The sequence below is a fragment of the Triturus cristatus genome, chromosome 5_2 (genome assembly GCF_964204655.1).
Source record: "Triturus cristatus chromosome 5_2, aTriCri1.1, whole genome shotgun sequence".
Classification (NCBI taxonomy): domain Eukaryota; kingdom Metazoa; phylum Chordata; class Amphibia; order Caudata; family Salamandridae; genus Triturus; species Triturus cristatus.
In genome coordinates this window covers 219,130,058-219,146,632 of record NC_140588.1, presented here as the reverse complement: position 1 = coordinate 219,146,632, position 16,575 = coordinate 219,130,058, and the positions used below count along the sequence as shown (strand labels likewise).

Below are 16,575 nucleotides of genomic sequence, written 5' to 3'. Positions count from 1 at the left end.
AGGCCCTTACATGCTTAGGGGCCGATTGCGATGTCGTGCTAAAGGCTCCGGCCGACAGTCGGATTTCCCTAGACAGTGTCGGAACCCTTCTGCCCGACTCGGTCGGTTTGCAATCCGACCGACCGATTAGGATGTACGCGGTCTGATTGTCTTTCCGAAACGGTACCGACTGGCTCTCGGAGTATCCATGTCAGTCTGACCTGCAGCATAAAGCTCTACGGATAGAGTTTCCGGCCGAGCGATTGCAATGTCAGTTTCCAACAGCTTTGCCGAGTCGGCCTGTCCGACAAGAAAAGGCTGTCGGAAAGTGAATTTTGGGGCCCCTGGCAGGCACCCCTTCATCCTGCGGCCTCCAGTTGGGGGGCAACTAAGGGACCCCCCTGTAAAACCCTGCACTGTGTGGCAGGCACAATGGGGGGCCTGGAACAGGGTGCAGTATTTTCCGCACACACCCCATTTCCCCATAGGAACCAGTGTTGTCCGTCGGAACACAGGCTCCGTTAGGAATCAACAGGAATCCGACAGAACAGTGTTCAGTCACATCGTAATCGGTCTGGTGGAATCGCAGACGGCAAGTCGGTCGGTTTGGATTCCGAGGCGGAGTCGGGCAGAAAGTTTCCGCACGACATCATAATCGGCCCCTTAATTTCATTTCATTATTTAATACTAGGAACATCAATTTACCAAAATGGCCAAAGGTAGCAAAAGGAACAACACAAACCTTCTGACAGACATTACAGGGTGGACTACTCTGCCCATTTTCTAACACCACATCAGCCTCCTATTCACTGCTAAGCAGCTCAGGTTAAACTTCAAAAGCTATGCAGGGTTCTTACACCTTATTTAATTTGTGGTCCTACTGCTGTGTTCAATGTGCCTGAAACCAGGGGTCAGAAGGTAGTGCCAGGTGAACCACAGGGCAAGCCAGGTGGTGGCAGCAGCTATACGTCACTGATGTTCAGGTGTTTATCTCACCGAGTACCCAGGGATCAATGGATGTTCAGTTGGGGACGGAAAAGAACAGAAGTTAAAAACAAGCATTGGCATAGCCAATAGGTCTCGCCTTTGGGACTTTATAAGTGTTTAGCCATGCAACAGTTGCATAACTAAACACTTATAAGGTCCCAAAAGCGAGACCTATTGGCTATGCCAAGGCTGGTTTTAACTGCTGCAATCTATTGAAGCCTCACGGAGAACATCAAAGCAGCCATGCGGCCGCAAAAGTGATCACGATCAAACATCAAGCGGCCGTGCGGCCGCGAAAGTGAAAGTAATCACAGTAAAGCGCGACGCGTAATCGCGGTAAAGCGCGACACGCGCGCACATGCACTGTAGGTCTAGGCTGGCCTGGTAGCACTTTTTGGAGCCCTGACAAAATGTCTCGCCAGCGCGTGCGCTGGGTCAGGCGAGACCTAAAAAGGTTTGGTTGCACTCTGACAAGCCAGCTTCAGCATTTTTAGTGTTCTGGCACTGGCCCCCACTGAGACCGGAGCGTATTCAGGTAGTTGTAGTTTTTTACATTATAATCTTGTATTTTATCTCATTTTAAAGTCAGGATCACACTGCACCAATCGGACTATTCTATTCCCTCACAGTATGTACACTATGTGGGCCTTGTTCATAGCGTGTAAACCTACAAAATAGATAAATATGGGATGCTGCTTTACTGACTTGTAGCTAGATATATATCAAACTCCTAACAAATTACATTACTCACACAGAACTTACACCCCCCCCCCCCACCCCCCCCCCCATCCATTCTCAGCAACACGATATTTCAAGCATCTAAAAGGGCAAATAGATTTCAAAAATCAGGAGAAGAGGGTGTTTCATCACGACCATTTTGGGTTTGACAAAAAAAAAAAAAATCTAACCGCGATGGTCACCAACTGAGCTTGGTAATGAAGCGCTTAAAAACAAGCCAATGAAATAACAAGGCAAAACCGTTAATTGGAGCGACAGTGACATCCAAGTAAATACCAAACGGTGCTTCATAAGAAGACGGATGCCCAGAAGTCGTGCGCACAGAAGCTTGTCACAAACAAAGGAAAGACACTAAACCAAAGGAAAGACACTAAAGACTAAACCAAAATATCCCACTATCTGCCAAACGTCCTCAGGCACAAAAACCACGTGCAGAAAAATCAGGCCTAGAAATACTTATTCTTGGCGCTTTTCCGTTACGTGTAGATCAGCAGCAATGTCTAATAGCGTTTGTTTGTAGGTTACCAAAATGTCCGTAGGCAGTTGAGCGCCTACCAAAGCGCTCTGAGTCGGCCGTGCGTCCAACATGTTAGAGGCATTGGTCATCTCGTGTTCAGGGTCAGCGGCATTTGATTTGTTGGTGGTAAAACCGGTCTGCTGTATTTTATTTTTATCTTTAAATGTTATTTAATAAAATGCCTCTGGCAACTGTGAAAAGGACATTATATATTATAGTACTTTGGATATGCTCTAGCATTCCACAATGTACTGCTGACCTATTCACAGAGTGTTCATGTTTATCGGGCACTTAATATGGCCGATATCACCAATCAAGTCAAGCAGAGAGGCCACCAAACAATTGGCCCGATATGGCCGGTCGAGGCTCAGTAGAAGTGATACGGAAATCGGTAATGTTTGTGTAAAATGACACGGGTCAGAACTCAAAGTCAGGTCGCATCCCTAAAAATACAATGTTTTCCAAACATTTGCTTTGCTCGTAGACTCCAATATTCTTACCATCAGCAGAAGAACTGCTTTGAACATCTCTTATTAAATTTGGAAAAATATAAAAGTCTAATACTGAGCACTAACTAGCGGCCTCTATTCATGGCTGAAAGTGGTTACTTTACAAGATCATTAGGCTTATAAAAAGGATCCACTCGAAATAAAAACTTCCAAGGATCGCTTAAATCTAGTATGCAAGCACAATATTGTAATTATCCATAAGATTTGCAAGCTATAAAAAGTGACTCAATACATTAAAAGATGACTCAACACAAGGCTCGGCTTATTTACATTGAGCTTAGCTCAAACCCTTTTGATGGGTTCATTGTGGGCAGGTGAACCTCCTGGGCCAAAGCCAAAATTCTGAATCCAGAAGGCCAATGTTCAAAATAGCGCTGAACTTATTGAATATTAAGGACATAAATCTGTCCCATCTGATTTATGTCAGCATAGGTGGCAAGAGTAATACATACAGTGAAAAAAGGAGGTCGAATCATTTAGATCTACAATTGAAAGTATTGTGGTTTCATCACTTATTGAAAGGTCTGGCGTTGAGGCGATCCTATGGTAGTACACACCTATTGGCTTTCTATACAATACTGCGTCACGCACTGCCAGTCATTTGACGACACCAGAGCTGGTCTTGAATACTCATCCTGCACAATCCTCTATCACGTTCAGTTTGTCCCACCATGTAAACATCTGAACACCTTACTGCCAGCACCATCCTCTGCCACCCTCTTTCCAATCTAGCCATACAATCACACTTCTCTATCTTCTGAACATGCAAAATCTACCAATATCGCCTGCCCGGATGCTTCCATTCCTTCTACGGAATACCAGATCTAGTATATAATGAGGCAAGTTACTTCATTATCGTCAGCTTCGCTTCTGATTTCGGTCATGAATTCATCCCATAGTGGAAACACTGATCCAGATTAACTTTACATCAGCTGTGGTCATATACCCCTTTGGCATTCAGCGGCTCTTCGAAAAGGGTGGAGTGGTTACGTTCTTAATACCAGACTTCCTACTACTTGATCCCACACACTAATACTGTGTGGAGAAGTGTGGCTCAATGATTAGAGTGGCAGACCCTGATGCAGAGGTCTAGCCCGGGACCAGGGTTCAATTCCCCGCCTCGGCGGGTCTTGGGCTAAAAAATTCCACGGACCTGATAATTCTCGCCTCGGTGCCTATTCCAATCATGGAGTCCCACTCTGCAACTCTGGGCAATAGCTTGCTTAATCTCCACAACGGCCCCCACAACGCTAAAGGATGCCTGGCCTCCACCTTGGGGGTGCCCAGGAGTGGACGCCTCACAGGGAAAGCCAGGATGGGTTCCACAGCGGTATTCGTACAAGCGCCTTGAGACCCTTGCGGGTGAGTAGTGCGCTATACAAGTATCAAATTTATTTGCAGAGACAGCTCCTTTCATCTGAAGAGATCTGAAATGCTGACCATCAAACAACCTGTAATACACAGCAAGGCCTACCTAGAGAACAGAGACCAGGGTTTGAAAAATGATTTTTAAGATGTAGCTGGAAAGTTTCCAAGAGTGGAACATTCCAAAATATGCAGTGGGTACTTGTAGTTTATATCAGCTTATACAGAGAACCAGTGGCACTCTTTAGAATGAAGTGTCCAAGTGGGAAATTGTCAGCAGAGACTGACTGCAGCTTCCAGCCACTTAGAAGGAAAAGTACTGTGCTCTTCAACTGCCTGTGCCAATGCCTCTGCACACAGCTCACCGAGTTTCTATTCCAAAATAAGTTCAGAAAGGTCCCTTCAAGGTAGACCTCTCTGTTTAGGAGCCGTGGAATGTGTAATGCTTAGATGGCCATAGTGTCTTGCTGTGGACTATCCTCATCGGCCTGCTACCCCCCTCCTCCAATACCATCATCAGCACATACTGCACTCTTTGTTCCAATGACTGCACTAGTAAGTCAGAACTAGGTTTTCTGCCCTGGAATAGTGGCCCTAAATACAACCTACACCATGTCTATGCAAATCAACTAAGCATATACCAGCCTGCACAGACACTTGTGTGTGTGCGCTTTCAAGAGGCACACGCCAACATGTTCTGAGCTACAGAAAACATTAAAATAATCTCCATGAGCACTCGGCAGCTGTAGCACACAGCCCACTACACAACCGAAGACCTGGGCCGGGTGCAGATCCAAAACAGAAGGAACAATATCCTATTCAAACCGTATTAATTCACGGTACGTGCATTCTTGTAGTTTAATAACACCAATTAGCGCACCCGTGCTGCCATACCGGGCCTGCAGATAGTTGAGCTTCTATCATTTCCATGCGCATTTTCATTGAGAAGCAACTTCAATTTCTGCTAAAAAAAAATCATGTAATATTGCGAAGATTTGACACACTTCACAGCCCAAAACCTTAAGCTTCCTGAACCCGGGGTCCCTCGTCGTGTGCTTGACCAACTATTTTTTTTCCTCCCAACTCACATTTTGATACTTGCTATAATTCTACCTTAGATGAACAAGGGACTAGGGCTACCATCCCCAGGAGGAACAGGGGGGGCAACAAACAAGCAAGGTCTGGGTGAACATTTCACACCCGACAGCGATACTCTGACATTTTGCTTCAGAAGAAAAGATTTCTTTGCACATCAGCAACACTAAACCAGTGGGGGTAAAGGAAATCACCACTGGCCAGAAACGTTATCCACCACATTTAAACACACACACACACAAAACATTGTTCCAAGTTAGAGGAAGAAAAGGTCTGGAAGGCTCAACTGTAAAAGCAGGAGAGAGGGGAGTTCTAAACCCACCTTCCCGAGGTATCTAGATTAGGTCATCCAGGGTAAAGCATTTGAAAGCCCCTGACTTTTAGTTCTCAAAACTGGTCAGCGACAGGGTATATTACGGTATTACATTATTATATAAAAATGACTTTGAGAGGGATAAACGTTTAGACCCAAATCTCATCAATAAACGAGAATCACATTTTATTATCTAGGTAATTATTGTATTTTCTTTAGAGGGCATGCGTCTGTGTTTACGTTTTCCTACGTATTAAAATATTTAATATCTAAAGATGAGTCACTCAAGGGCAGTGCTGTAAAGTGCATGGGGGGGGGGGGGTTCAACCTTCCCATCAGCACTTAAGTGGCTCTTCGAGAAAAGAACTCGGTTACATCATAGGCTCAGCAGAGGAAACTACAAATAGTGCCGATTAAACTGATCCCACATGCCCTTATGCACAAGGCTGCCGGCCTGTGCATGGGATTTTTCAAAGCAGCACCGTAAAGCCCCTGAAAGAAGAGACCGGGATAAATGTGCCTTTCCCGAAGCAGGGCTGGAAAGAATAACCGAGGAGTGTCATTCCCTTCATTCATGTAAAATGCGCGTGTGTTTGTGGCTTGGCTGCGACTGCCGCTCTGCTGGGAAATTAATGCCCGTTATGCTGAGCTAATGTTTATCAACGTCAGCCGGTTACAGATTTACAGCGGGCTGCCCGGCGTCCTATTTTCGTGCTTGATCTGCATTTCCAGAGCAGCACTCGACAATGCAGGCGTGCAGAAACGCCCGGGGATTCCAAACATTACACAATACCACTGCCTGCACGGGAGAAAATTAAAAAGGCAAACTCTTCAAGCCGTGGTGCGACCAAGCCAAAAGAATCGTCAAACCGCGGGTCATGCATGAACAGTACATGTACATGATGCGCGGCGTATATCCTGCTTTTCCTGTCCACATTGTGCCCCAATTAAAACAAATAAAAAATGATATTCATTGCCTAAATGTATTTTTGCTATCATACTAAGAACTCTGTGTAAATGGTGTGTCAGGTGACAGAGGCAGTTAATGCACGCTATAAAGTGTAAATATAGGGATATCGTAACGTGCACACATTATCCTTTAGTTAAAAGTTACGCAACAAATGTGCAGAAACAACAGTGGGCACTACATAAAGTTTAAAATGACCAAATGGCACCTGTCCTCATCGATCCAAACATGCAGTGTGCACCACCAAAAAACTCAACAGTTAAAAGGATTTGCTAACAAAAAAAAAAGATCGCGTGCAAATGTATACATTCTGAGAATGAAGGGGGGATAGTTTCACTCCATAGGGGAGACAACCAGTGCAGCCCAAAGCACGCGCTGCCATTGTTATGATTGCGATGCGTGCAGCAGTAACAGGGAAACGCCGAGAGTTGCCTTACCGGAGAGCGGACGGGTCATTCCCCATTAGCAGCGCCCGGCAACACCTGAGGTGCCCTGCCATGTCACATTATGCTCACTGCGCGCGCGGCTCCCAGACGTAATCCCTAGCAGGCTGCGGGAGCCCAGGAATCCACCCCCGCTATCTCTCCATGGCAACAGCAGCACGGCGAGGACGGCCCACCGCTGACGCAGGCGAACCAAATAATAATAAGGATGTGAAAGGATGCCATGAGGCCACGGGTGTCAGCAGCAGTCAAAACATTCCCCTTTCCCTCCGGGTTTCCCCGTCAGCCACTCTAACACTGCTGCCCCAAAACAGTTTAAGTTAAAGCTACAGTAGCCCTCTCCGAAGTGCGCCAGACTGAACTCTGGAGAGCGGTTAGCTAACATGTTCTATGATTTTAGATATGGATAGCGCAGAAAATAATGGAACAGCCCAACACTCACATTACAAGCAAAGTGCCCCACCACATCCCAAAAACACATTTACATGAAATAAGACTACAAAATAAAAACACTTGCATGCATTAAAATTACATTAAAAATAAATGCACTTACCTGGGCTGCGTCCTATGTGTCTTGCAGTCCGTGGCTCAGACGGGCACCAGGGGAAGCGGAAACTTCCCCAACCAATCCAGACACTGTTCTCATGCTGCATGAGACAGGGTCTGGATTGGATGGAGCATCCTGGCTGGAAACTCCTTTAGGCCCTGTAGACCTGCAAAGTGTGCATGTTACTTTGGCTGGCTCAAGACAGCTGCCCAAACTGACTTGCGCACTTTTGCAGTGTCAGGCCAGCCACGTCACCAGTCCTCCGTGCACCAAAGGACACGCCCCTCCTTCATCCTGGCTCCTGGGAAGGCTGAAGGCTGTGGCGAGCTTTGTGAATAATAAAATGGCAATGAAATAATTTCATTGCCATTTAATTGTTGACACTGTTTAGCTGCGTTGGCAGGGGGACGACGCTCCCCGCCCTCAGGAAGAAACCGCCACTGGTCAAGCCTACCTTTCATTGACAAACACAGATCGTGCTAAAGGAAATAATAGTCTTTCAACTTGGCTACCGAGTGGCACTGTTGGCATGTTTAAGACTTTCAGCCACTTCCGGTTGTGTAGCCAAATGCAATTTACATGCAGAGCCTTTAGGGCCACAATTAAAACAGAAATAAGCTTAGGCAAAGCTAATAGGTCTCGTATTGTCTTTGTCAATGTTTTTTAAGCCCGGTTGCTGTGCAGCATGGTTTAAAGTGAAAAAAAAAAAAAGGTACAAGAAATTATGATGTAGCCAGCACAGAGTCATAACGCCTTTTTTATTCTTTCTTTTTAACTTTCAGCCCTACTGTACAACATGGCTAAAAACATTGATTAAGTCAATAGATCTCCAATAGGTAAGGCTACTGGCTTTGCGAATGCTTGTTCTTCATAAATGGTGGAGAGCAAATGTAGCTCAGTGATTAACGATCCAGCAGGCAAACCAGCTAAAGTATTCACTAGCCTGCAAACAGTAAAGCCTTTGTTTGAAAAAAACACACCTGAATCACACATTGACACTCTTACGGAATAGAACCTGCAGAGATTTACACAAGTGCTGGCCTCTTTGCTTCCACATTTCTTGAAGTGTTTAGCACTCTGAGGGGTGTTCAGTTCACCCCTCAATTATTTTTTTAAAGTTCAGTCTATAAATGTTTCAAGGGAAAATTTTAAATGCAATCATGAAGAATCAGCATAACAAACTCAGGTTCTTTCATCAAGGACTGTATGTTCGGCCCAAGCTGGCAAAGGTTATTGGGTCAGCGGTTTTATGGTGAAAACTTCCTCCGTGGGGAAACAACAATGGAAGACTAGCAAAAACGATGGGAGGGGGCAAACATTGACGGGAGCTGGCAGGGTGCAAGCAGCAGCGACAAGGGAAGCAACAACAAAAAAAGTATCGAAATAGGAGTCACAGAAGGGCATGAATAAAGACAATAATCAGTACTTGGTCCATGCTCCATCATAGAGACAAACACATGGAGAGAGAAAGTGAAACTGGTATTCACTGACCAATGAGAAGCAAGGAAATTAGAGTGACGATGAAGCCACTGAATGGGAAGGACTGATTGGCTCTAAGCCCCTGTTAGGGTTTAAAAAAATGTTTTTAAGTAACATGAAATCTCACGTACATCAGTACATGTGCTGGCTCAAGCAAGACCCAAAATGCAAAGCTACACTGACCAGAATACAAATTGTTCCTGGTTTAAACATCAGGACTGGCTGACTTAGCTCTTGTGGCTTCAAATGCCCTTAGTTAGGTATTTAGGTATAACACCTAGAAAAAAAGGTGCTTAGTAAGCTCTTGCCAAGCCACGTACCTAGAAATCTTACTCCACAACCAAGCACAGGAAAACTCACCAAGAACCAGTGGAAAAAAATGGGTATGTTCCGGAATCACAACAAGTATGCCAGCCGGAACAAGGAAGACCAGAAAGTCCTGAGGCCACGTGAGCCATGGTCATGGCCGCATAGATAAACACAGAAAGCACCCTGGAGGCCGAGGAAATGATGGAGGCATGCATCATCATAGAATAAATTTTGACAAATATCATCCAGGGCAGGCGCGCAACGCCCATTGGGCTCAAAGGGCTTCAGCCCTCCCCCCCCATCGTGTGTGGCAGCCTAGGCTGAGACAGCTTCCCTGCACACACACAGCCGCACCCGAGTACTTCACAGGTCTTTAAAAGGCCATTTGCTTGTTAATGTGGCTTTGTTATTTTTCACCCCTTCTTAGAGCCCCTGCATCTCCACTCCGCCCATTGCTGGAAGAATTAGCCCCTCCCCTAAATTTTTTCTTAGCTCCCCCACCCCCCGAAATTTGGCTCTAGTTGCGCCTCTGATCCAGGATATTTCAGCACTGTCGGTATGAGATATTAAAATCTGCAGTACTGTCCTACAATCAACCTGAACATGCTCTGGACTCTAGTTAGTGATCAGACCAGGCTTAAGTTTGCAAAGAATCCTGAAGGACCATCCCCATCATCGATTTAGTACACTCAGGCTACAAAACAGCCTGTAATTGTAAAAGCCAAGACTTTCAGCAGAAGTGCAAAAAAGAAGAGTAAAGGTGCTGGGGGAGCTTGTGTTCTGATGGCATACTTGTTAACTACTTGAATTGCTTGTTTTTTAAAAAAATCATCTTTGTGTTATTAAACTAATGTCTTCAGACTGCCGTACTTCAAAGCCAATAGTACCCTTCATTGTGCAGGTCAAGAATCATATTATCCAGTGATGTGCATCAAAACGAAAAACTGTTTCTATACCTGCTCTGAGTTCTCTGACTGCTAGAAACGCCTGCACTGTTTTTTTAATGGCAGCCTAGGGCCACAAAGATTAGCAGATGGTGTTTATTTTTTTCCCTTCTTTTTATTTTTGTGGCATACACTTGCAAAAAAACATAAAAATTAAACAATTTCTCTGGCTTGCCAGGCCCAACCTACTAGCTTTTCCACGCTCGTTTAAGTTTGTGGATAAGCCAGACTTAAATAATACAGATCAAGATTGGGTAACACTGGGCATGACATTGGCGAAGCGAAATATAGCACAACACTGGGGATCTAGGCAAACCCCTGCCCTTCACCAGTGGTGTAATGACATGGATGTGGCAATGGAGGCGGAAAAGTCCGTCTACACTCATCGCGGGTGCCCCAAAAATGGTCACGGGTATGGGGAAAATTGAATACTTACCGTGGGACTATCTGTGAACCCCCGCATGAAGATTCTATCTCAGATATTAGTGAATGATCACAATATAACTTGTATAATTTGCGAGAGGTGGTACAGTTGTTTATTAGGTACTGTAACTTATACCAATCAGTTTCCAATGTATCTATGCAACATTGAAAGTTTAAAGAACCTGCTGTTCCTCCTTATATGCACCGTAATATTCCAGTGTGTTGGATGTTATTGCTTTATTTTAAATGTCAATAAAAATGTAAAAAAAAAAAAAAGTTTGTGGATAAGTTACAACTGCTGTTTTTTGCTTTGCATCTCATAAATAGAGTCAAGATGGATTGGTATTTTTGGATACACATCTAGTGTGGTTGGCACAAGAGTTGTTATGGGACAAGAAAGTGGATGGTGAAGTAAAGGGGCGTATGGCAAGATGGGAGAGGGGACCCAGAGGGCCAGCAAACCAACGCAACTGAGACGCAGAAGGGGGGGCAAAAAGGGGGAGGGCGAGCCGAAAAAGGCAGGGTGGGAGAGCAGACGAAAGGGAGGGGGTAACAGCAAATTAAGTGAAGACAGAGCAGCAGAAAATGAGGGGCAACTGAGCAGCCGAAAGGGAGGGGGACATCAGAGAGCCCAAAGGGGAGGGGCAAAAAAAAAAAAAAAAAGAAGGAAGGGGTGGGGGGGGGGGGGGGGGTTCAGAGAGGAAACAAAACGGATGGCAATGGTAGGGAGTGACAGAGTGGATATAGGTGTGACAGAGGGAATGAGGGGGCAAAGGAGGCCAGATAAGGGAGCACAAGCAGACAAGGGAGGAAAGAAAGCCCCATAGTTAACGTTCTGGATTTCTTCAGAATTAGAGTAATCTATGACGGCAGCAACTAATCAAGGTTTGAAGATGAGCACAAGATTCACATTTTGCTGGTGGAAATCCCATAGCTGGCAGAAAAAATATATGGGAAGTACTTTGTGAAGAAATGGCTAGACACCAACAATGAGTAACATTTTAGTTGCTAGGAGCCCAATCACAGTAGTCCACAACACAGGCAAACTGAGAAAATGTATTGGGAAGGAGAAAATCGAGGCATTACTAAAGAACACAATACATAGGTTACATTTCGTGGCATTGGTTCTTACAAACGACTGTCATTGGTAACATAATACCCTGAATTACACAAGGAGACAAAGCACCATGCATTCAAAAGAAGACACAAGGCAATGTAACAAATAGTGAAATAAATTAAGTACTGCAAAATGCATTACATAAAACAATACTACATTATTACCCTTCTGCCATCTTGCGACAATCTCTGACATTCCCCACAACACTAGTAAACCCTCAAGTCATGTCAACAGACCACAACTGTACTTTAGATTACTGAGTTTATTAACAACAAGAGCATGAAGAGGTGGGGGGAATGAAAGGAGATGCTGGCGGTATGGGTTTGGTCAATGAGTTGTAGACTTTAAACATCAGCTTGGAAAATAAATCAATACAACAAAAGTGAGAGGGACAAGACAGAAATGTGTTGGTTACAATCTTTGTATGTTGAACTACTGGATAGCAGGACCAGGGGCCACTGAAGTTGTACCAAGTAATAATAATGAATTTTGTTTTAAATTTTAAAAGGAAACCCGAGTTGCGCAATTGAAGAACGTAAATGTAGCAGTCTTAGATCCTGTGCACAAGGCCCAGTAAACTCAGAGAATGGCTTAAGGCTGACATTTTGTCATTTATTTTTTAGGTAAATATAGTTGAACGTTGTATTTCTTTTACTTTGTAACAACTGGAATGATTTCTACTAAATGCACACAATAATATAGTGTATTTTCCGTTTATTTATTTTGGGGAGAAGATGTTAATTTTGTAGCCTATCAGTGTAGTATAGTGAGATTTTTTTTTCTCCTTTTTTTTTAAAAAACAGATTTGTTGGAAATATCGCTTTCAGTCATAAATATAAAATCGGTGGCAGAGGTAGGCGCCAATGAAGATGGAGGCTTCCCTTCAGATCTCCTGGGGAAGTGGAGGCCGCCTACCCATTTTTAGGTCTCGCCTACGCAGCGTGCATGCGCTGCTTAGGAGGGGACCTCTAGTAATCAATTCGGTTTTCAGGACAAAAACGTACAAGCATTGCATTGCTTTCAATGGCAACGCGAGCACGTTTGGTGATTCCCTTGCGGGAGCGAGCTTTGAAACCATCTGTTTGTAATTAACTTTCAAACAGATGGTGCCCTTCCTCGTTCCCGCAAAGGAAACGCTATGTGTGCCCTCGGCCGCACTCCCCCCACCCCTCCCCCCTCAGCTGCATTCCTCGCATCCCACAGCGTTTTGCGTGCAGGAGCGAGCAGTGCCTCCTTGTCTTAGATGTGCGGTGTTTGGACAGTGCTATGCTGGTTACATATGTTTATTTAGATATCAGGTGTTTGGTATGTAGTGCTGTGCTGGTTACATATGTTTATTCAGCTGTCGGGTGTTTGATATGTAGTGCTATGCTGGTTGCAGGTGTGTTTTTAGCTGTCGAGTGTGTGTGGTGTTTGGTATGCAGTGCTATGCTGGTTAAGGGTCCTTTGTTTCTGGTGCAGTGATAGGCATGTTTGTAAGCTTGACATGCCTTGGTCCCTGTGTCCCTCTGTGTTTTATATTGTGTGCTTCTTGTGCATGATGTGTTTGTTACATTATATTTGTAGTTTCTTTAACGTGTTGCTTTCCTCTGTACGTGCACTTTCTATATTCGATGTGTTAGTTTTATCATGTCACCCTCGTCATGCTTGTTTTGCTATGCTCCGTATGTCGTGCTTTCTCTGCAATGATTGGTTTCTAGAGTACGTTTAATGTACTTGTAAAATGTTTTGTTACATGTTGTGTGACATACATATTTGCTATGTTAGTTTTATAATTAGTCATGTTATGCTCTGCTTCCTGGTCAGACACGTGTCTTCAGTTACTTTTAACTTGCTTACATTGATGTGCTTTTTGCGCTGACTTTGATAGGTTAAGCCCTGTGTCCATAGTTCTTATAGCGTGCACTGACCTGCCTCTAGGCGTTCACTTCCGTTCAGATTCCTTTCAGTTGGGGTTGTGTCCTTCGATAGACTTTACTGCCATGCCTTCCACAGGGACCGCCCCCTCGCCCCCAAGCCCTCCGATGACATGTGTACCGAGCCCAGCGCCGTGCTGGATCCAGTACCCTGCAGGGCCCCACCGCACAAGGACTGTGCGCCAAGCACCACACCGAGTACAGCTGGGCATTACCTCAATATTTAATATTCTGATTATCACACCCTCTTTATTGTAGATTCTCTGTGGTATTTATCACAGTTTAGATGGTGATCTAAGGGGGGATTGGACGTGTGCACGTAAATACACTAATTCATGCATATTCGTTTTTTTAGTATATTTTATGCTTTACATTAACTCAAAATTATACATTCGCTTTAATGAATGTTTATATCCGTGTGTGCCTTGGTTTGTTTGTACGTGTGTACTTCCACACACACACACACACACGTGTGCGCGTTTGTGTGCGTACACGCACATGGGCAAGCTGAATTATAAGTTTACAATTATGTATATTCAACCATCGGTTATATTCTGTAATACACGGTATACTTTCTATTTAAATAAAAAGGCATGCCCATTACATTTTCACGTATACAGATTTATGTGAATGTAGGTGTATGCACGAGGCAGCAGCTGTTGTCTCACGCACTCGGGGTGCACTCCATGCAAGGGGGATAGGGTCCTCCTCTGCTAGCTCGTCCTGATTTAGATATCTTTTTCTTGTCAACCCTCTACGGGTCATAGATGTTACACGCCCCCACCCCCAGGGGCCCTGGGCACTAAGGTCTTGCCTCCACTCCTGAAAGGCGCTGGCTTACTGTGCTGTCTCACCCTCTGGGCCTCACTTGATAACCTACTTGCCTCCTTTCACATCAAAATCTACATGTCCAATCTCATTTCCGAAAGCCACGGCTAAAACAATCCAGGTCGAGACATCATCCACCTATTCCTTCTCAGCCCCTGATTTTCCAGAGGCCACTCTCACCACTCTCCTAAATGAACTGGCTGAGATTAAAGGTTGCATTGCACAGATGTCCTCCGCAGTTTCTGCAACAAATTCAGAAGTACAGTTCTTGCGAACGGACATCAGCTCATTTCAGGCCAGATTGACCACTGTTGAGGAGCGGCAAATGGATGTGGAATTATGCCCAGATGCCATTTTGGACTGGAGTAAAGATATCTTGCATGTCCAGCAGAAAGTCATCGACTTGGAAGACCGCAGCTGCCGCAACAGGATTATTGGCCTACTGGAGCGCATTGAGAAGGAGGATATGCCCTGCTTTTTGGGTGCTTTGATCCCTGATCTTCTGAATCTCACCTTTGACCCTCGGCTGGAATTCCATAGGGTCAAAGGGTCCTCTACAACCGTGTGCCCACAACCATCGCCAACATCATGTCTTGGCATGTGGTTTAAGGCATCAGCATGCTAGACAGACCCTCCAGGTAGCCAAAAACATGGTCCCTATTGGCATGAGAATGCTTAAATTCTGTTTGAAGCGGATTTTCCGACCCTTACCAATGCCAAACAGAAACAGTTCTTTGCTCTCTGCCCTCGACTTAAGAAAAAGGGCGTTAAATATGGATTACTGGAACCAGTTACCATGCTCATCACTTTTCTGGGCCGAACATCCAAAAATCATGAACCGGAAGATTTGGAATCCGTTTTGGATGCCTTAGACGACACTAGCATGGAGCTGCTCCCTCAAACTACTCGCCCAGATAAGGCATGACCCAAGGGGATACCTCCACCTCCTTGGCTGAACCTAAATATTGGGACTCGTCACGCAGAAATGGTCGCAAATTGCCCAGCCGTGATCCCGAAAGTTTTTCCACCCAAGAGATAAATTGAGATCACCCTTAAAGACTTGATAGGGCCCGTGCCTCTGGATTGCCCTGTAATGTGTACTTGAGCCTTCTTTGCATGACTGGGCAAACTTATCCTCCCTTTGTTCTTCTGAATTCATGATTGTATAATACTGCGGGGTATAGATGTTGTAGACCGTCTATTATATTGTTCCTATTTCAATGCTAATGTTCTTTTTTCTGGGGTGGGAGTATGGGTAGGTAATGGAAATATTACTGATGTGGTGAATTTGATTGCAGCCCTGTGGCCTCTATTGTGATCTGCTCCCACTATTGCTTTCCGGGGCTGTCTCCCCTCCTTACGTGCACTGTTCCCAGCCAAACGGACCACAATGTGGGCAGCCCCACTCCCTTCGGTACCAGCGCCTCCTCTTGCACCCCATTTACAGGTTCAATTTCTGGGTCTATTGGAGTCCCTACATGGCCCGGACCAATTCCTACTTAGACACACCGGCTTATCCATTTCTACTGGGCATTTCTAGTAGGAATGTACCTCGCCTCTCCCACCACATGCGCACCTGTCCTTTCCCACACTCCTTCCAGGGCCCCTCACTAGCTCAATATAACTTTGTGACCTGCTCTTGGGGAGCCTCCTGCCTGCTGACTTCCCCCTCTGGACTTGAGATCGTGACCATATAGCACATATCAGTCTCGTGGCATATCCCCTGCTGCAAAGATTCTTGAAGGTACTTTCCCTCAACATATATAGCTTGACACATTTCTTCAAGCGGAAGAAAGTTCTCACCTTTTTGGGCTAACACAAACCAGACATTGCTGTAGGAGAGTAGGATCTGCTTCTTATAGTTACCCCCACTTTTTGCTGATGCTTCACTGTTTTTCGACTTTAGTCTGGCTGGGATCCTGCTATCCAGGACCCCAGCCTAGCTGCTTCTTCTCTAAATTGATTGCATGTACTTTAGGTACACCACAGATTGGATTCTGGGGTACCCTTATAAGTCCCTAGTATATGGTATACTATGTACCTAGGGCATAGGTACCCCAGCGGCCTCTCAGGGGCTGCAGCATGTATTATGCCACCCC

At 45.1% G+C, this 16,575-nt stretch overlaps 1 protein-coding gene and 1 pseudogene across 2 annotated transcripts in view; one reads left to right on the top strand and one right to left on the bottom strand.

Annotated features, from left to right (window-relative positions):
• HIVEP1 (HIVEP zinc finger 1) overlaps positions 1-16,575 on the bottom strand; it is a 506,680-nt gene that overhangs the window by 370,325 nt on the left and 119,780 nt on the right. The window contains exon 1 of one of the 2 annotated variants that reach the window (XM_085607001.1): positions 6,908-6,967. The exons of the other annotated variant lie outside the window; for it this stretch is intronic. Within the exon in view, the coding sequence (XP_085463127.1) occupies positions 6,908-6,926 (19 nt within the window). The 5' untranslated portion in view covers positions 6,927-6,967. Of the gene's footprint in view, positions 1-6,907; positions 6,968-16,575 lie in introns of those variants that run through there. 2 annotated transcript variants of the gene reach the window in all.
• Positions 9,347-10,055, top strand: LOC146822818 (large ribosomal subunit protein uL15 pseudogene; annotated as a pseudogene).